General features: G+C 31.4%; 1 protein-coding gene across 1 annotated transcript in view; it reads left to right on the top strand.

Annotated features, from left to right (window-relative positions):
* The window catches only part of LOC132941523 (paired mesoderm homeobox protein 2A-like), a 44,891-nt gene that overhangs the window by 4,667 nt on the left and 16,865 nt on the right, over nucleotides 1-23,359 (top strand). The window contains exon 2 of the mRNA XM_061009618.1: nucleotides 11,191-11,396. Coding sequence (XP_060865601.1) covers nucleotides 11,191-11,396 — 206 coding nt within the window. The remainder of the gene's footprint in view (nucleotides 1-11,190; nucleotides 11,397-23,359) is intronic.

The following is a 23,359-nucleotide window of genomic DNA, read 5'->3' as shown; positions in this document are numbered from 1 at the left end:
ATTATTATTATATATAGAGGCCTGGTGTGGCTCGGTGATTGGCCTCACTCAGCAACATGCTCTGAGGTCAAGCATCAGCCGATGTCGCTATAGTTCCCGGATGGATGACTACCCCGGTTTTTAGTGACGAATCCTCGCCTCACATAGGTACACCTGTTCCTCAACCAACCGTAACCCTCTCCAAATGCTAATAATGGCCATAACTGCCGATGGTTAAGAACAATAAAAAATAAATAAATATATTAGGCCCCTATATATAGTTTATAAAGCTATAAAAATAAAATTATACAATTTAGCGTAGGTAATCAGTATCATTACTTATCAACGCATAACTTAGGTATTAGTGTGGTACTATTGTAGTCAAAACGCAGCGTTATTGCGATAAACGTATCTTCTTGTGGCGTAAAGTGTTCCGAGTTTATAATTTTTTGACCGAAAAAAGTTAATAGTTATTTTATTTATTTCGTGTATATGGGTATAAGGTTTCTCTAGGGAAATAGTTCTGACAGAATACATAAGTTGTGATGTATTTCAGTTGAGGGAAGTTTTGACAAGGGGTCGGACATCGTGATAGACAAGTGTGAAGACAAACGACCGGCCCGAAAAGGGGGAACTATGAGAAATTGGCTGGTTAAGTACGTATGACAGCCTATACAAATAGATTTTTTTTCGCCCCGAAAAAATATATACTTTCCTGCTTGTTTTTATAACCACGGTAATATTTGTGTATAAAACAATAAATATAAATATAATTTTTATATTTTTTTAATATAACATAATCCAACATATTTATATTGGTATAAAATAATTAATATCATAAATTAATTTTATATTATATTTAGTACGATTATTATTATGTTTACATTATAATATGTTGTCGGAAAATCTTCTCTCTGCATTATGCTATTTCATATAATTTATTACTATAATGCGTGTTGTAGATACGAAACAAACTAGACTTGTGCGATATTTAATCTGAAATAAAACAAAAAAAAATTATCTCACCGAATTTTGTAAATCCTATAATATAATATAGCACTTTATAATCACACATTTTAAAATAACAAACAGGTAGGTTTGGTCAATATAAAAACATCGACCATTAACCAAACCTAACCGCATCAAAATCTTATTGTGGCTCATATTATATTTATCAGCGTTCGTATAAAATAATTTAATAATTCAACATAATATAATATTCAATATTGATCCTAACTATATAATTTTTCAGACATTTAAATTATACATTTTAGCTCTTAGCCGCGATAAATGATGATAATAATATAGTACTAATATAAGTACGACAGTATAGCGTTGTAAACATTTTATCGTTTGCGGTGTCAAAAGGCCCTTTAAGTTTAATGATAATAACAAGGACAATAATTGCAACAATGATCGTAATAACTGACGTTATAAATAATTTAACATTCTACAGTCAAGTCTGCAGGAAAGAACGCGACATTATTACAGAAACGAAGGATGTAACTCAATTAAACTCTTGCCGCCACGAATAACTTTAATTAATTCAAATGCTTTGTTTATTTTTATTTTTTCTTCTTTTTGTCTCTAATATCGATCTTGTATGCGACCTGCAGCTAAGTACACCACCGAAATAATATGCACATATAATATAGCTACAATATACTACAGGAGGTGTTCCACTTATCCGTCACAACACATTTCGGTTTTTAGATTTAGAGTGTTTTATACAACCATTAGTTATATGAAATAAACAATTAATTTTGATTTTATTCACATATTAGAAAACTTCTGTAAGCTATATAATTGGAAGCTTGATAAAATAAAAAAATTATAATAACACTTTATCTTAATTAATTGTCACAGGTATTATGCCAACACAATTGTTCGTCTCTTACCTATTAATAATCAAAAGTCACAGATTGTGAATATATTATCTATGCGGACAATATAATGTATCAGTACAATATGAGGTTACAGTTACCAAAATCTTAAAACTAAAATCTGTTGAGGCTGAAAATATAAATGTATATTATTATAATACTGGCGGTATCGGTATCGTCGAAATAATGTTATCAGAAAAAAATAAAATTAACATTATAATACAATCACACTAAAAGCAGCTAAATAAAAGAATCGAAACCGTCACCTATACAAAACGTCTTGGTTATAATTCGATCGCGTATAGCTAAGTCCTAGGTATACCAGCGGTTTTAAAACTGCAGTGCTCCGCCAGGACTCCATGATGGGAATGATCTAGGGCAGTGGTTCTCAACTATTTTATATATCCGCGTACCACAACACAGTTTGACAATTTGCATGTAACACTTAACCAAATAACGTTTTTTTTTTTATTATCAAATGTGAATACGTTATTTTACATGTACCTAAGAATATTTATTTTATTTAAACTACAAAATTATATTAATATAAGAATTTAATGCACACAAAGAAAATTAAATTTGTTCAATTGATATTTATATTATTATTAACATCAAAAAAACCAAAACATATTATTTATTGTAGATAATGATCCATTCCAATTTTTTTTATAAAGGGAGATTTTCTTAGCGTACCACCTATGAGTTTTCCGCGTACCACAGGTTGAGAAACGCTGATCCATGGGATCCGAGGACACATCCAAATTAAATATCTTTGCGCAATAATCATGATCATGATTTATCATTGTTTTTTTTTTTATCTAAATTGATATACTTGGTTTTTAAAGCTCTTAATTAGATTGTTTTAGAAATTTAAGGGCTCCGTGAACAAAAAATGTTACAATGGATAATATCAGATAATAATATGTTTCTTATATAGTTATATGCAAAACCATGGGCCGTGCAAAGTTTTTGATCAATTATTGGCACCTAGTTTTGAACCCATATTCTTTGAAATCTCAGACGGGTCGTATAGGCTACTTTTTATCTCGATTTCAACCCCTAAATGTTGGCACATAAATATATAATACAGGAATTTTGTTTCGGCTCATGAAAATCGAACATTTTTTGTATATAATATGTACTCATATTAGATCGTCATGTAATATATAGCTAGTGCCTAGTATACTATATATATATTCAGTTTTGAAATTCTGATCACAGTATATTATATTTACGATTTACGAATTGCAGTAAATGTATAATTCATATATATATACTATAGTGTGTAGAACGACAACACCATAGCATTTATTCATAATTCACAATTTATTATTAATAAATAAACACTCTTAAAGACGACGACGGTCTTACTGTACGTTAATCGAATACATTGCAAAAATCGCGACGAAATTTTATACTGAATGTAAGAATCTATATTATACACTTTATGCACGATAAAAAAAATATAAAGTTTCCCAATATACAATATACATTGAATTATATTAGATGAAAGTATTGCATGACATTTTATTACTCGGAAAGCCGTTAAAGTACAATTCCGTTCCGTATAATATATAATGCATAGACATCTTCATAAAACGCGTAACGTGTAATGTGTAAAACTATAATATAATATGTATACTATAAGTAATTCACTCAAAACAATAAGCATACCTACATAATATGATGATCAACAGCAATCGATCTAAACGTCTTTACGATGTACCTATTTAAAAATATTGTGATAGTTGGACGAAAACCGATAGTAACAATAAAATTCTTAAAAACAATGGTAGTATGTGGTATGGAGATGTGGAAACTGCACGTGTTATCAAAATATTTCCTGCAAACAATTAGTAGAAACATAATATTATTATTATTCAGGTATATTCGCATTTATGCATATTTTAATTAGAAAAAAAATCAAAATACTTCCTGCGAGTGAACTTTGGATAACACAAAAACGATGAATATTATATCAAATGAAAATAAAACATTTTTTAGTTCGTCGAAAACTTTATGAAAATTCGGCGGTGTGACAACAATGAGAGTAGGTACCTGCATAATATTTTTACAGGTGTGTGAAATCTGTGGCACCGTTTTACATACTATATTTCGTCCAATGAACGCCGTAATAATATTCTCAATACCTATATGCAATCCAAAAAACCGCTCGGCAGATTTACATAATAATGACGTCACTTGCAGGTAAAATGTCCATATTTGCACAGTGACACGCGAGGAGGAAACCACCTATATATTATATACAGTGGAAACTTTAAACGTTGCGAGTAAATCGTATCTGGGATGTACGTGCGAAATAGTCGACGTAAAGCTCTAGTGGCTCCTTGGGGGGGGATTGGGGGGGATAAGCCCACCTGTTGAGATTTGAGCCCCCCAGATTTAATTAATTTAAAAAAAAATTGCAACACCTTTTTGTTTGTATATTTTATACGATAATATTGGTAAGTGATAACTATTTACTGCATTCCACACAAATATATTTTGATTTATTTATAATTTTATACCCAACTTATTTGGATATTAAAATATTCATTAGTACTAACTTACTGTTTGTTAATACGTGACGTTACTCTATATACAGTAATTTACCTGTAATATACTGTAGTACATAATATTATCTAAATACCTGTGGCCTGTGAGTATTGGAACATGCCAACATGTAATCGATAATTTTTTGAAAGCATAAAATTAAAACTAATTAAAATTAAGTATCGGTACTTCAAGTTTCAATACCAACGTTTCAATTTCGTTTCTAAAATCTGGCAATTTTAAGATATTACGATAAATATTACTTTCAGAATTAATAATAGAAAAATGTGTTAATATTGAAAAAAATAACTATAAAACTATATAGTTTTTTAATTAATTATATTTTATATCATTAAATAATTATAAAATAGGTACTGTAGAATCAAAAAATAATACCTGTATACAAAATGTGTAATTATTAATTTTCAGTTTTCTGAACGCGTGAGTAGCAAATGTAGTTAACCTGCAAGCATACAATTATATTAGGAAGTTCTAAACTTCTAAATAATTCTTAGTACTCGAGCGAGCGCATGGCATGGCAATCCATAGCCCCCCCTCCATTAATTTAGGCCAAGTTTAATCACTGAAAATCACGTACGGCGCGCTTATTAAACTAGATATTTTTATTGGATTTTAATAAATATTGCTGACATAGTGACGTATTACCTATCTAGATGTTATAATACATCGAGGAAAAGAAAGTTTCCCTCAAACATGTGGAGAAAGATTCAGGATATATATATATATATAACATAAATGTGTTATTTGATTTGTGCAAGTGTGCTATGGCTGTAATATGATAGAAAAGCAAACGTGTGCTAAAAAATCGAAAGTTGATTATATTATTATCTAAGAGACTCAAGTGTGTGTTGAAAGCACGCAATGAGACACGAGTGAAAAGAATCAGACATAGGGTTGCCAGATTTAAGACTTAAAAGATTGAGACAAGACAAAAAATGCATGATATTATATCTATAGTCTATTTTAAGTATCAAATCTCTAAAAAGTAAAAACCATGTTATGAAAGTACCTTAAGTTATACGCGGTTATATAAGGCTATAGCGGTATTGAACGGTCTTTCTTTTAGTGTAGGGTGAGTCAATTTTAATATTGGTTTTTTAAAATAAAAAATTGAATCCATCACGAAACGTGTGCAGATGTGAAACATCGAAATTGATGGTTATTATTGAAAGAATTTATAATTGAAAATAACCAATAAATAAATACGGAATAAACTAAATAAAAACAAAACGTTTTGATAGTAAAATAAATATGTTTTTCTCATTATAATAATTAATAATAATATATTATTTTATAGAATATAAATACAAGACAATCTAATATTTTAAATAATCTAATCAAAATAAATGTCTAAGTACCTACATATTATAATATACTTATATAAATTTTAAAAATAATATATCTGATTAAGTTTTTAAGAATTTATGTTTTTCATTTTATTTTACATATTATTTAATAAATGTGAATTCATAAAACAAATGATCTTCTTTTTGTAAATAATTGTTTTAATAATGCAATTGAAGCTCGAATTTGTTGTTAGCTTTCGGTGGTTACCTGCTATAACAGTATCAAATGTTATCATATATCTAAACAAAAAACGGAAGTTTTATTGAAAAAAAAAAACAAAAAACAATTTTTGAAAATTTTTATTATCATATTTTTTAATGTTTTTTTCTTTTTTGAACGACAATATTAATTTTTAGTTTCATATTCAGAAGCAGTATATTATTAGGAGTTCTTCATAATTATATAAATATTAAATTTTGGACGAGTATTATTAATTAACTATAAATATTAAAGTGTTGATGAGCGGAGAGTATAGAGGAACAACATTTAGCAGGGTATCCCTGTGCCACTTCACTTCGCACATCTAAACTTTAAATATTTATAACTCATAAACTATACTCGTCCAATATTCGATTTTTATACATTGTGTAGGTACTCTGAAAAAATATTCTGCTTTGTAATAATAGGAATTTAAAAATATATTTTGTCATTACACAAAGCAAATATTTGTAAAAAATATGTTTTTCGACGACATGAAATTAAGAATAAAAAAAGTGTGTTACTCGATATTTTTTCTCCTCTACAAGAAAAATCTATGAATCATAAATATGTTTTTATTAATAATTAAACATAAGAACAAAATCGGTTAGAAAAAGAAAATATCTAAACCTAGTTCAAAAATATATTTATGTCAAATATATTTTTAACCTAAATAGTTTTTGATATAATAAGTGTTCTTTGATAAAAAAAAAAAAAATCGTTCAATATATTGTCGTAGGTATAATATTATAATACAGTGAAACCTCCCCTATTAGACACCTCCCTGCAATAACGGATACCTTCTAATAGCGGACGTTTTTTGGGAACCAACTACAATCTTCCTACAATATGAATCCTCTGAATAGCGGACACCTCCAAATAACGGACAACACTTTAGCGGCTGAATGTGGCCGGTATTTGGAGGTTTCACTGTATCTATTTAAAGCGAGTGCACGTGCAGTAAACACCGCAAATAAATTAACTCGAAGAGCTAATTAAAAAGAAATCTGGTGGTTGCGGTGGACAAATGCGGTGCGTAATGTATTATTATCATATTATTCCACCTACGACCTAATAACTGTGTTATATTATATACAGAGTGATTCACCAAGCGTCCAAGCATGCTCGCTCCATTATTTTTTACTTCCACAGATTTTTGGAATTTTTATATATACTTTTAAAACATACGATTTCGAGTTTTTGAGATTTTTTGTACTACTCAGGAAGATGCTATAAATGTTTAGTGGTTAATTTTTCTGAAAATGTTTACGTATCGAAAATCAAAATCCAATTTCCAACTAGTAGTCTTTTAGTTATTTAACTTTGTATAGATATAATAGGTCCCATAATAATGGGTTTAGACGATGTGGGAGCCAATATGATTTTAAAATGTTACGTAATAATATTAATCCATGTAAAGATTTATAAATTGTAAAAATGGTCCAAAATATCAAATTTGTAATAAATACGAAATCCAATATTACATGTTTTAATATTTTTGTGAAACCTCTTTTAAGGATAGACTATCCTCAGTATAGATATATTTCAATAGGTAACTGAGAAACTACTCTTTCAAATTTTTAATTGGGTACATATGGGACATAGGAGGTACATATACTACTAAATAATTTAGCGTTAAAGAGGAGGGTAGTCATTTGAAAAGCAAATTAAAAATAATACAAATAACAAAAGTAATACAATAAATCTTCAGAATTTGAAAACACGATCTCTAAACTCTAAGTAGGAATAGTTAAAAACTCCAAAAATCAGAGATTGAATAAATATTAAATTCATTGTAGACGGAAAAAATAAGGGTGGGTGTGCCCGCTGAATCATACTGTATTATATTATTATTATATCTGCACTGGCTATCTAATTATCTAAGCACATAATACATTACCTAACTACCTATATATCTTTGTGTATATATAATAAACCGTTCATCCCTCCTCGCCGTATAGGATTTTCGTTTTTTTCATTCTTTTATCTCCTCTTGCACGCGTACATACAATAAATACCTGCTGCACCGCAACACCGGTGCATAGATAGGGAGTGTGCATCTGCTGCGTGAGGGGTGCATCGGTGCAGTGCGTAAATTATACAGCGAAGATCGTAAAAAAATGGCGCGATGCGTCTGTATATTAAAGAAAAAACGCTTTCCCCTACCGAACAATATTACGCACACGCACACATACATACATACAAGCGCATCTCGGTTAATGGGATTAAAAACCAGCGACAACAACAATGTACATCGTCGTCGTCGTCGTCGTCGTGTTTATACACGCGTGTCTATATATATATATTTCGCGTTCGTGTAGATAATAATAATAATAATAATAATAATAATAATAATCGGATCGGGGGCGGTAGGCGGCGGGGTCGTTAAAATATATCACGAGGATACGACGGATGGACGGCGGACGACGCGTATACCATACAGATATATACTGCGCGGAGGGTCGGCCGGGGGATGATGACGAGTGGGGGACGGGCACGCCGGCAGGATATATCCTGCTCGCACACACACACAGGCTCGGCATCGCGATGGTGTACCGAGTTTATATTGTGTGTGTATATATATATATACAGCCGCCCGGGGAGATTCCGATCAATATAATACGAACGCACAACCCGGACTGAGCGAAGACCGGAGCAAAAATGGCGGCTGTACGGCAACTATATACGGTTCGGCGAAACGCGCGACGGTTTTTACAAAAAGCTCGCGCCGCGCCTCCATACACATATATACATAGGAGAGGTACCTACACCCTCCGCACCGCTTTCCGAGCTCCTCGCGGTTACCGCGAACACGCCGACCCACCCATAATCTCCAACGCGCGAGTATAATAAACATACATTGCACACCCGCACGCGAGCGCCAACGTCGTCGCCACACATCGTGCCTATATGTATATTATGTAATATTATTATCATATATTTGATAAAAAATGTATTTTTCCGATCATCGCGCGCATCGTAATAATATTATATAATATATATATATATATGCGCCTATACCCATACCTACGCACTCCACACCGGCGGCGCTGCGTACATATTATATGAAAACATTTCGTTTTTTCGTTTTTCGAAATCAGCTGTACGCACGTGATTTGTTTCCCGCACTGTGCGACTTTATTATAAATACGCCTATTATACTGACCTGTTTTATCTCACGACATTGTTTTTATATTATTATTGGGGGGGGGGGGGGGGGGATGGGATGATTTTTATAGAAAAACTCGTTATTTCTTACTTCCTAAATGTATAAACAGTTTGAATTTCAAATGAGCAAGTACTATAATGAATTAAATTATTTTTTGACGATTTTGATTTTTTAATTACTTTTTAAAATTTTTTAAATTTTTTTCCATTGAAACATTTTGTACATGTCATTTCATGAATTATCGTTTAATTTGTGTCTTATAAATCAATCAATAGATTGATAGATTTTTATAATTTGTAAATATTATGATTCTTTAGTACCTACCGGCTACCTGTGCTTATATACCTTTATAGTGCGTTTAATATGGCCTTTTTCCAAATTCTAAGTGCATTTCTCTATACAACCCTAATAATTATTGTCATTATTATACAATGCGAATATGACGAAAAAACAAAAACATTGACACGTGTCGGGCGATTACCACGACATTAAAATGTTAAATACATCATTTACATTTTCAGCTACTTATTTGATTTGATTTTGGCGTCGGAAAACTATCTCATCGTCGCACTACCGTCCATTAAACATTTCCAAACACTCGCCTCGCTGTACTGTATAATATTATACTGTCCACTCATCGTCCGCGAGAGAGAGGTTTACTTTTTTTTAAGCATACGCTGCCTCAAATGCCACGCAACCACTATGCGTATGCCGCGGCCTTTGCAGTGTGTATAATATAAATTATAATAGGCGTCACCCAGACGGTTTGACAATAAATCATTAAGAAACGCTCGGCCGATTCACGTAGAACGCCTGCACAGACGCCTCACTACCACGCGGGGAGATACGATGTGGGGGTAGTTCAATGTACGGCTGAATAAAAAAATGTTATAAAAATAAGAAAAATATCGCTACAGTTTTTCATTGTTAATATATCAAAACGAATTATCGTTTCAACGTGTTATAAATTTTATAATAATATATAATATTATGCAGAAATATTTCCGGTCGACCGATCGATCGATTTGCATCATTCCGGTTAATATATGCATATAAACCATGGATGATCCTTATTTTTTACAGTACCTATATATCTTATAGACATTCATATTTATTAGGTAGGTAGTTTTTACTCACTATATCACGTACGTATCGCTATCTCTTTATACAGCCTATATACTCACTAATCGGTACACAGCCAGACAGCCTATATCGTTCTATTCATTATTTAAAGTAATATTTATCTAGAATCTAGATGATTTATAATACATAATATAAATTATGGTAAACAATAAATTTAAAGAAACTATCTAAATAGTACTTAGATAATTTAGAAAATAACTATAGCAATTTATACGATATTAATAATTAATTGAGGTTGAAATGACGTATGCAATGGTTTTTGTGCCTTCGTTACAAAATGTGCGTAATATTGTAGTAGAAGTATGTTAAACAATCGTAATAAAATTCCAAACACATTTAAATACATAATTAATAATAAAATAAATATCATATATAGGTAGTTTATATCAGCATGGCATACACATGACACTATACACTACATAAAATATATTGTGTTTAATTTTTAATCTGATGATATGATCTTAATCCGTTTAATCCGTATATGTCTAAAAACAACGATATTACGTCAACTTTATTACCTATGTAATTAATATTTGTTAGGTATTTATAAGAAATAAAATATAAACAAAACAGTAAAGAATTATCTAGCTAATGCTGAACGCTGCAATGGGAATATTATGTGCAAATGCATCATCTGAGATCTTTAGAGCGCTGATGTTGGTATAAAAATATAGGTATAATATTATAAATTATGGGAGTACAATGTTGAGACTATAACTGTGCACCCGCTCACCGCTGTACTAATTTCGTGTGGTTGTCCCTGTATAGGTAGGTACATAATATTAACCATCTTATAAATTATGTAAGCACACTGTTGCGTCTATTACAGTCAAATATAATTATTTGTTTATTTATTTATCATTTCAAAGCCAATAACGAATAATTAAAAATTTACAGGTGGGTTAGCGGCGTATAAAAGTCTTCCGTATACCACTCATGACAGTATTCTTACGGAAAAAAGGAAACAAAGGAGAATACGGACTACTTTTACTTCAGCACAGCTGAAGGAATTGGAAAGAGCTTTTCAGGAAACACATTATCCTGATATATATACCAGAGAAGAGATCGCCAAACACATAGAGCTTACCGAAGCCAGAGTTCAAGTACGTTTTGTTCAATATAAAATTATAGATGTTTATTAGATTTACAAATAATATCTAAATATTATGCGTACATATATATATATTATATAAGTAATAACATTATACCGAACCAAAAAATGTTTCTCGCTGCCATAATAATAATATATTATTGGTAAAAGAAAACGGTAAAGGCCTTAATATAACAATATTAAATTGCTTATTTTACGTTGCTATATTACTATAGAATTGTATATAATATATTATATACATTATAATATTGGAGCATGCCTAACTTTTATATGCGAATTCTGTACACCTATACAAAACTATAATAAATATTTTATGCCTATTATTCATTAAGCGCTATAGCGTTTCTCAGACTGTGAGTCGCGAGACGCGACCCACTATAGTAAGGGTCCCGAGCCAACTTTGAGAGAAGTTTATGTTTTTTACGCTGCGTATTACAATTTTCGAAAATTACAAAGTTTGTAATATATCAAGTTTGTTCGAACGACGGTTAATGTCAGTACGACGACGTTATATCGCAAGACGATGACTAAATATTCTCGATCTTCCACCAATCAGTTTTTTTGTATCACCACGTTCCACTCCCACACAATGGAAATAAATACAGGTCAACGTCCTATTTTACCAATTGCCAACTAATTTTTTATCTTACAGAATCATGTAGGTGGCGATGATTTTCTGAGGAAAACTTGGGTCGAAGTGCTAAAAAGATTGAAACACACACATATTGTCTACATAAACTATTACCTATTACCTATATTAACATTATAACTATAGGTATCTAGTATAGATACAAATTCAAGACCTATCACCTATGGTCCTATTAGACTAAATACTAAAAGTAATTATTACAAATTTTAACGAAAAATTATTTTTTTTAAATCACTAGTGCATTTCAAATTCATAGCTAATTTGTTTTTAATACAAAGTATTTTATTAAGTGAAAGTTATATTCAAAAACGTCTAGTTTCTATTTTTTTTTTGGTTGAGTTAACATCATAAATAATAATATTTATTAAATCAATTATCTTAAGTTTACCCATGTCTCAATTATTTTCTACACGGTTAGTTCAGTGTCCCGCCATAATAAAACTGAGTAGTCTTCGGGTATGCGGTTAAAACTTATAATAATTGTATCTCCTCTCACTCTTAAAATCATGACATGTACACAAAATTAACTAATTTCATTAATTATTAACAAGTTCGTAACTTTCATAATATCGTTATAATTCTACAGTATCTAGTACATCATTTTTATTTTTTGGAAAAACCAGACAACATATTATACAAATATTTTGATTAAACACTGAAGTCTTAAGTTTGTTGAATTTAATCCAACGTTAGAAGGAAAAAACCAACAATTAAAAATACAAAGAAAAATAAAGGAAAAATGTTAACTGCGTTCAGCCATAAATTATTTAAGGTTATTCTAATACAAACAATAAACATGATATATATACACATTGTATTAGGTAGACAAACATTTCTTCTCAGACTTGAGAGGAAGTCAGCGGCTCAGTACACTATTTGTTTTCGGTCTCTGCCCATCACTCGCACATAGACAAAGCGCATTCACACAAAATAATTACTTTCGTTGTTATTGAGTACCTAATCTTAGAAAAAACACCTATTACAAAAATAATAAAATATAATATTTTGGAGGATCAGATATATCGGATAATAATTTTATTTATTATGAAATTTAAAAAAATGTATAACTATAAATTTAAGTGGATATTTAAACATTTAAAATAGTATTTAGACAAAATGATAAAATGGCAAAGTCAATAACCTACAAAATTTTATTTTCTATTATTTTTCTTTATGGATGATTTCACTCAACTATAAAAGCACACAAAAACTGACAAGACGATTTTGCGCATTATGCGTCTTATGACTATCTGCTGTGTGTGGGTCAGAGAGATAAAACATATAGTACACTAACATCGTTTCAATAAATTATTAATTAACTTTTTATTTTTAAATTTACATTTACTATTATAATATCGAATTGTCAAAAATAATAAGAAATTACAAATTAAAACAAAATTACCATTAATTTATTATTAAAATTATAAATCAGCCGTAAGTACATTATATCGTATTATATAATATCCTATGTATACCTATACTATGTAGGCCCGTATTCAGCTGATTGTAATAATTAATTTAATTTATTAGTTGTTCAATCGTTATACGGTTTTTTGCTTTTTGATAGAATTTTTAAATATGTAGCATATTATATCAAAGTGCACAGATCTATTGTATTTGCCTATAGTATTAAGGTTTCCGTTATTTAGGGTCGTCCATACATAATAATTAGTAATATAATATTATTATTTAACTAATTAAATTTTTTTCAATTCGTAGATCGGCCTACAACTCCGACTCTTCAGTCTAGTCAATTGGTCGCCTTTTCTTTTAGTTCCTAGAAAGTTTTGGCTCCTCCGAATCGTTTTTAATTTGAGTTACGAGGACGCCGCCCTGCAGTTCTCTTCCCTTCAGCCATGGCTACATTATTCTATAATTATATTATGCAGCTCTTCTACGGGGTGTCTATGTGCGTGTCTAACCGTTTTGTTAGCGGGTAATGTAAAATGCCCGTACATGACGTATCAACCTACATCGGTCATATCTTACATTATCAATCATAACCCAAGTCTCTTATAGGTACCTATATTAGATTTTTTAACATCCATACAAGTCACGAATATAAGAAAAGTGTGTGATTAAAATATATTGTTTTAATTTTAAATGTCCACTTGGCCCGTGGGCGGGCCAGGGAGCAATCGCCGCGAGAAACAGAAGTTTTCCCACACTTTCAATACACAAACATGACAGTTTAGGGTACGAACGAGTCAAACATTACAGCAGCGTATTATTAGGTATACGATATATCACATTATTATTGTGTTTGTCGGTCGTGTCGGACAGCATCATCGTAATAATAACGATAAAAATCGATGACTGTATATATTATAACGATATAGCGAAATATAATATTATCCACGCGAACGACGACCGTCTCTAATATAAATATTATATTATACAAATATGCAATACAAGCGTATCGAATCACAACAACTCGCGGGGAGCGTAATCCGAGACCGGGGCGCCGTTGTTGTTGTCCGGCCAAAAGGAAAACGACTCAGTTCCGCGGCGCGTGCACGTCTCTACATTATCGTCGTGATCGTCGCGCCCCCGCCACCGCCCGCCCACCAGCCCGTCGTCGTTGACTCTTCGGCTCCCGTGCAACGCGTCGCACAATTATTATTGGCCGTGCTAAACGTCCGCGAAATGAGATACTCTTGTGTGCACGTGTAAGTAGTGATGTGTGTGTGTGTGTAAGTGGTCGTTGTGTCTTGTGTGTGCGTTTTTTTTTTTGCCCGGCACACGTCGGCCACTTGACGACGACACGCGCGACCGGAACCCTAATTATTTATCGTCCGGTTTGTCGCCGTCGTTCTGTATTGTTCGCAGCTATCAAACGGGAACACGGGCGATCGGATATTATTACAATAATAACAATAGGTATAAGTGTATAACAATATAATAAAATATGATATTTATATTATATCCGCTGTAGTCGTTTTTTTGCGATTACGATATCACACGCGTCAACAATATAGTTACATCTTGTATCGTGTCGTTATTAGTAGTTATATTGTAACATCATGGATGTATTAAGAGTTCACCGCGCTGCGAGAGCTGCAACAAAAACCGCCCAATTAAACAAAACCACTTAAATTCAAGAAAATTCTGGTTTGCTTAATTCCTTCACTTAAATATATTATAACAATATTGAAGGTGGAAATTAGGTCACTTTTGATGTTTATTTTTTTTTTTAAGTTAATTAAACTTTTTTAATTTTCATTATTTATCATTACTTTCACGTTTATAATAATTAATAACAATTTAAAACATATTTAAAAATATACGAAAAAAGAGAATTTTTTTAGATTTTTTTCCACAGCAAAACATTTTTCTCTAACATTTGACTTAGCCCATTTTCCCTGACACCAAACATATATTATTATTATGTAGGGCGTACTCTTGCGCATGCTGTTGGGAATGGCCACATTATTTTAATAGTTGATGAATTCCGGTTAAGTGTATATTAATCATAGAAAATATTTTATGTTGTATTTATTATTTTTATAAAACGGTGTGGAGATCATCATCGTTCATTTTTAACACTTATAATGGTCTCAGTAGCCCGGCATGTTCAGCTAAACTGTCACCGATATATTATTATGCCCCATAGGGGTTCGTTTATTTCATAAACACCGACAACTTAATTCATATAATGCATAAATGGTCGTTTCGTCCCCATCCCTATATTATATGGTTTATGACAACTGCAGTAGGTACTCAGAAGTGTATTGTATTTATATCATTTTTATTTATAATTCTTCATCATTAATGCTGTGTTGATCCGAATCATAAATACATTACTCAATATACTATAATATAACTGTTAAAAATTTAAATATTCAAAAGAAAACAATTTATATTTTTAAATAAAAGTTCACGCACCGGTGCATTTCACTACAATACTATATAATAGTACCTACCTAATATTATTATATCGAACATTAGCTGAGACTGATTAAGACGAAATATTACTTAAGGTAAACAATCCCAATTTCTTTGCCATCTTTGATAGTCAATTTATAAAATCAATCGAGACACATTATGTAGTATATAATATAATAAGTTGTTGAATAAGATAATCAAAATCATCAATCGATACGATAACCTAATACACAGTAATAATACTATCCAGTATATAGGTATTATAATATTATTATATTATATTATGACTATCGTCCAGTAGGTATAATAATATAATTTCGAGATAACCACTACTACCTATATTATAATATAACATTCACCAATACATCGCTCAGTAAATGTCTGATTCACGGTAGGCAACATAACATAATATATATTATATGCGAATTATTATAATATACAATAATAAATTCGCGTTTTTTCGTTACGTCGTATGGAGGACGTAGGTAGTATGACTGTAAAACAAAATCAATCGTACAAAAAAAAAAAAACGAATCCCCAAACATACACGTCGACATAATATTATAATACATGTGTATGTATATGCAGGCATACAGCGCGCGCACCGGCGACGGGTAATGAAGGGACAATATTGCGTTGATTTATTGTAAACGCCGCGCGAATCTGGCGCCATAATCCCTGTGTATATATTTGTACGTGGCACGTCTCGTCCCGTCCGTCCATTATTGCATCGGTGGGGCGAATTTATTCTGTTTGCTCAGTTGCCGGCAAAAGGTCGCCCTGACGGCGGGGGCGAGTGTTGAAAAAATAATAACATTAACATGTGTTAAATAAGTATTTAGCCTTCTGTCGTCGTATCTCGGCCGTGCTTACATAATATACACATACATAATATCATATATATATATATATATAGTCGTATGAATTATTATATGTTCTACACGTCTCCACAGCTAGGCACCGCGGACATAACAATAAACGTCGTTATTAAACACGGAGGGTAGTAGGTATAATGTTGATGTGTTTATTATATTGTTATATAGTTGTAAGTTGTTAATGCAGTCGCAGTATATAATATATTATTATTATACATTTATATAATATACTATTATAATACGAGTCGGCACCCGCTGCTGTTGGTTTGCTTGGCGGACCAGGACGCTTTATACAATATATACCATAGAATATATTATGTACCTATAGAGTCCTCTCCGATCCGTGCAGGACGGCGATCATGATCCTGGGTGCACCTATATACATATATACATAATGTATAGCACTATACACCGTGACGTTATTGTCACCGGTTTAATGAACTGTACTCGCGCGGGGACAGCTATTTAACGTGTTCGTGAGTTGCAGTTATAGTAAAGGGTTCGATTGTGATGTCTATTGTATTACAATACATATAATATATTATCTCCCTCGTCCGCCTTTGTGCAGCGTTGTCGCAGTGCAGTGTGTATGCCTAACTATACCTACGACGTTTTTAATAGCCGCTTGTCCGCATCGCTATTATATATTATACTGTCTTATATATATTATATACACAGACGAGTACCATGTTACAAGTTACAACCAATGTTTTTGGACTTTTCATTCTTATAATTTACAAAATCTGGTTAAACACATGTAAAATATACCTGCAGGCCCTTGCGTTCGAAAAAAATAATAGGAAAATTGTTTTTACCCTAGCCTCCCTTAAAGATGATCTTATATGTATATATATTATGTTGTATATACATTATACACGAAACATTTTCAATGTATCCATTTATATTAAATATTATATTCACCTTGTGCACCTTATGTAATATATATATATTATATACCATATACGTATAGTGTTAAATGTAATACTTCATTAGTTAACCGTTGTACACATCATTCGAACGTTGTCGAAGGGCTTCGCCGGCGTGTCGTATTGAACAGATTTCGTGTACCGTTACGAGTGTGGGACAACGATCACAAATCATCGCGATGACTGCATAGTGCAAAGAGCAGGCGATAATAACAAAAACACGATGTACATTATATTATTATTATACACATTAAAATGCTGTCAAAAACGAGATATGTGATTTATTATAAAATATAATATTATATACAAATTAAAATATGTAAAAACGCAGAAATCGATTGGATCGCATAAATAATTTATAATATATTAAACTGAAGTCTGAATCCCGAACAAGTCTGCATAAACTACGGCACACTTGTTATTCGATTTAATATCTATACTATATGTATTTATCAATGTAAATATTACAATGCTGTAACTACAGTTTGCCCATATTGTACGAATACCTACGGCGCACCCTAAAGTACCAAAACTACAGCCAACACAGTTTTCAGTCGGCAAACGTCTCTGCAGATCATACCTATACGGCTATAGCGGTATCATTATAATATTATTAACCTATTAAAGCCCAAAGTAATTTTTTTCTTATCTTTTACTGCAAGTTCCAAAAAAAATACGCAAGTGCTATAAGTCTCAAGCCCTGCAGTTGTAATAGTTATAATAATATTATTGTCGTTCGACCAAAAAGCACAAAATAATCGTCGCCGTCATATTATACCAGCTGGGGCGGTGAATAAAAACGACGATCATCGCGGTCGCATTTCGCACGTTGTCATCTTCCACCACCATTCGCCGCACATCATCCCGGCCACTATATTACATGATATATATACATTATATACGTATGACACGTATATATATTGTGCTTATATACATTATATAAATATAAATTATTTACATGCGCGTGGACGTCGCGCCGGAAGAATATAAAATGGGACCTTGCAGCCGGTGCAGGCAGGGGTGCGGCTGATTGAAATAAGACGTGTGCTCGTGCTTTTGCAGACAGCGGGGAATACGACATGACGGCACGATAACTACGGAAAAGAACGCGTTATATAATATATAATATAATATTAAATTAATAACGGCCCAGCGGACCGGAAGAACCGCCGCCGCCGCTGGTGGTGGTGGTGTCAATTCTCCGGCATTTTGGCGTCGCCGGAGATTATGTCACAACGTATATAATATTGTTGCGACTCACGAATAATATACACACCCACGCACTGTACCAACCCGGTCCGTCGGTTTTCCGCGATGGGCCCAACAAAACGTTTCGTGGCAAATTGTTCACGCGTGCCCGTGTCATCAATTTAATAATATAGCCGTGTAATAATACACATATTATACTGACATACTGTATGATATTATCGCTATTGTCTATTGTTGCTTTATGTACTCGATATTATGCTGCTGCGTGACTCATCCTCCTTTTTTCTTCGATTATGCAGTTATTCAAAATTTAATTCTTGAGATTTTTTGAATATACATAATAGGTATTATGTTGTCAATGTCTTATGAGTTAAGGACTTAAGGTATTCGTACTACTGAGAATGTCCTGTTGAAACAAAAATTAGACTCTCTCCCAATTCATTACTGCAACGTCTGTCAGACAAAATTTGTTCTTGGCCGTCAATTTTTCCTCTTGTATATCGTACTTCGTACATGATTATATACTTATATAATAATTAATAACTAACTGGGACTTACAATATATATAGACATACATATAATATTATATAGTAGGTAAATGTGTCTCTAGATACGATTGATTCATTAAAACTTTTGCCCTATTATCAATATTATCGGCTTTTTCTTTTTTGATTATCTTTGCGTCTTATAGCAGCGTACTTCTCGTTGACAATTTATATACTTTAAACGCATCTGGAGTTCACGTTCCTTTATTTCCGGACCCCTCGGCATCAATTATACATTTTATGTAGCCATGTAGATTGTAGGTACGTTAGACATTAGTAAAACTATACAATTTAAAAACTAATACGATTGGATACGTCCATTATATATATATTATAATACAAAGGTTTACTGATTTTCAAGTTTGGAAATATTCAAACAAACATAAAATAAGCAACAAGATATTTTGTCAACTACAGTTATTGAAAACTTTATACGGACTTAACGCGTACCACCACTCCACTGTTTGCAGTTTTTAACTATATCAAATATTCGGATTGATTTATGTTTCCCTTTATATAGATATAATATGTAAACGTAACGCGTATTGTGTACGTATTATATATACTATTTTACTAGCGTCGATTTTGTGAACAGTTAAACATTGTATAGAATTTTGTATCAAATACGATTTCTGAAATACGAAAACATAAAACTTTATCGGTTTGCAGAGTTGTGAAGTATAATAATATATATGTTATAGGTATTACGACTTTCTCTATACATATATATATATATAGAAATATCAAACTCTAAAAGTTTCAATGCATTGAATGTCTGCAAAATGTTGAAAATATAATATACAAATAACATAATTTTTGCATTTATTTTTGCAGTATTTAAGTAAAATAAAATCGTAGCTGTGAATATATATTTATTTGGATGTGCTGTTGATTTAAAGTCAGTTTTTCAGTATTCCATAAATGTTTGACTGTTTGAGGAATAATGTTATTACACATTTCTAAACATTATGTTCGATTTTTTTTTTAAACTTCCAACTGTAGTTTTTATATTGGACTCGTTTTATAAATGTTGATTTTTTAAATTAACAATATTATTGTCGTATTATTAAATAATTAATCTATAAGATGGTTTGGTAATTGACCATCATAATATTATACATATTCAATAAAATATCCATAGATAGATATTTTTTAAACATCCTGAAAACATCTTGAATGTATAGCCTTATAGTAATATAATATAATATCAATGCCAACTGAAATTATTTAAATAATTTTTTTCGGTTTCATCGTTATTATACTAGCCACATGAACTAGGTATGAATAATTTATACAATATTTACTATATATAGTATAAACCGACAAAAAAATACAACGTAATTATTACTTTTACAATTCTACACCATATATATACTATATTGGTAGTATTATAGAAATGATAGTAATAACATAAAACCAAATACGATAGCTGGAAAAGCGCAAAATTCAGACGGACATTCGAAATAAAATCAATACAAGTACCTGTATCTAAAATCTCCTCAGGGAGAACTATTAAGAATTAACGAGTTTAAGTATTTAGTGGTTTAGAGATAAATTCGAAAGCTCCCAACATGTATACATATTGTGTCCGGCGTGTTTTTACACACATATATATGTAGCATGCATTTATATATATATATTATATAAGTATATACCTCCTACTGCAATATTTAATTTAATTTTGAAAAATTCACGTCAATCATCCGGCTTGCTGGTGTTTATTATCTACCTGGTACCTACGGGTTTATAATATATAATATTACGTGCGTAGTTGCCGTATATAAATAAAAACCGCCGCTTAAAATGAAATAGTTGCTCGTGTATATTATAGGAGTGCAGTTATGGTAGACGTGTTCTCGGTGTGAATATTTTAAATGTATTGCCCCATGTGTGTACTGCACACTGTACACACCGCACATGAGTATTTTATAATAATATATAATACTATATTAATAACATATTGTACGACGCATATTATATACCTTTAATAATAATATATTGTATACAATATTATGCGCCATAGTGTAGGTAAAATTCCGACTCGTGATGGTTTCCCGAACACTGACCGTCTATAGATAGTTCCTCCCCTGAGGATTTACGATCTTTGGTAGGACGTGAACAAAAAACCGGGTGGGAGAACGAAGGCAACCGATTGGCCACGTCACGATTACTTTCCGCAGCAGAAAATAATATATATATTTACCGTTACCCGTCGCCGCGCGCGCGAAAACAACTGTGACCGGACAGAAGATTTGTTTACTCATTTTATTACATCGGGTTTCGTTTGTTTTTGGCAAATTGAAAATACAAAAAACTCGAATCCCTCGAGCTTTGAACAGATGTTGATCCCTATATTATATACACGTCACCGCACGCTACCATCCGCCGACAATGACCTAATTTAAAGTTCCCAAAAAAGTAATTGAAAACTCGCATAAATATAGTCTATTATAGACTAAACTATACTTTAAAATGTCATGAAAAATTATGCTTTAATGCCTTTAAATAACCTGCATGATCTCTGTCTTACACACTATATATTTTATTTCAATGCTCAACGGTTACTTTGATAACTTAAAATATGTACCTCTCTTAAACTTTAGGCTTTGTGCCAATTTATAGAGATATAGAAACAAATACATGTGTCACAAATCCTTGGTAAAATTATTCATTTTCCGAAACTTGTAGTTGCCAAAATCAAAATTGAATTCAGACGTAATGCTCTCTTCGGCCCGGTGCCAATTAAATTCATCCCATAAAGAGGACCTAGTTTTTTATAACGGAAAAATGTCTAGGTATTAACTCTATAATCACTATGGTTTTAAAAACATATTATGTTTAATTACACGTCTAGTAAACATTATTACGTCTTGAATCGATTGAATTAAAATATTAGGTATATTATAATAATATTATGTATACTATGTGTTTACTGTAGGTATATAATATTCAGTACACTAGTACAGGATTAACTATTAAGTCCTATAATACAGGTGGCACTCGAGGGATGTTGAAAAAAATATCTCACCCGAATAAAATGTACTTTTTATATAGGTATATATAAGTCTATGAATTTCTCAATGAAGTGTAAAAATAATTGTGTTATCAGTTACTTAGTACTAGTAACTTTGAAAATGTGCAGTACTACTGTAAAATAAGTGCCTATACAGGCTAAAAATGTCTTAAATCTTAATCCGACATTGCTAGTAACTATTTGATGAATATTATTTTTAATTTTTAAGTGCATTTTTCGCTTACATTTTGAAATTTAGTAGGTATACTGAAGGTATACCTTAAATATATTTATATACAATATAAATATTAAGTAGACACATAGTATTTACCTACAATGTAAACTTATAGTCTGATAAATATTTTTAGAGTCCATTTGGAGATTTTTTAGTGCATTAGTCACTATTATAATCTTAATAATAATTTAAATCTCTCGTGTTTTGGTGATTTAAGAAATACAATACAAATACATTATAGTAAGGATGGGAAGGTTAAACCACTTAAGTAATTAATCTAACAATTGATCTCATCAAAATATATAATACAAACAATAAATAATTTCTTCCTACTATTATGGACAACAAAAAAAAAATCAGCCAAATCAGTAAATGCGTCCTCAAGTAATACCATGACAAAGGATTAGGGTCCATTTTTATATGTAAAGATGTATATAACGTATAATGTATATATTAATGTATAAGATAAATAACTAAATTATAATTAATAACTAAATACCATGGTAAAATTATTAAAATAATTAGAATAAAATTGTATATAGTATATAGGTAAGTAGGAAGGTATACTAAGTAAAATTCACAATAAACATCCCAAAAAGGTATTTTTGATAGTACCCA

This window comes from Metopolophium dirhodum, chromosome 3 (genome assembly GCF_019925205.1).
Source record: "Metopolophium dirhodum isolate CAU chromosome 3, ASM1992520v1, whole genome shotgun sequence".
In the NCBI taxonomy this organism is placed as follows: domain Eukaryota; kingdom Metazoa; phylum Arthropoda; class Insecta; order Hemiptera; family Aphididae; genus Metopolophium; species Metopolophium dirhodum.
The sequence above is the reverse complement of the archived record's forward strand: the minus strand, read 5'-3'. Positions and strand labels throughout refer to the sequence as shown.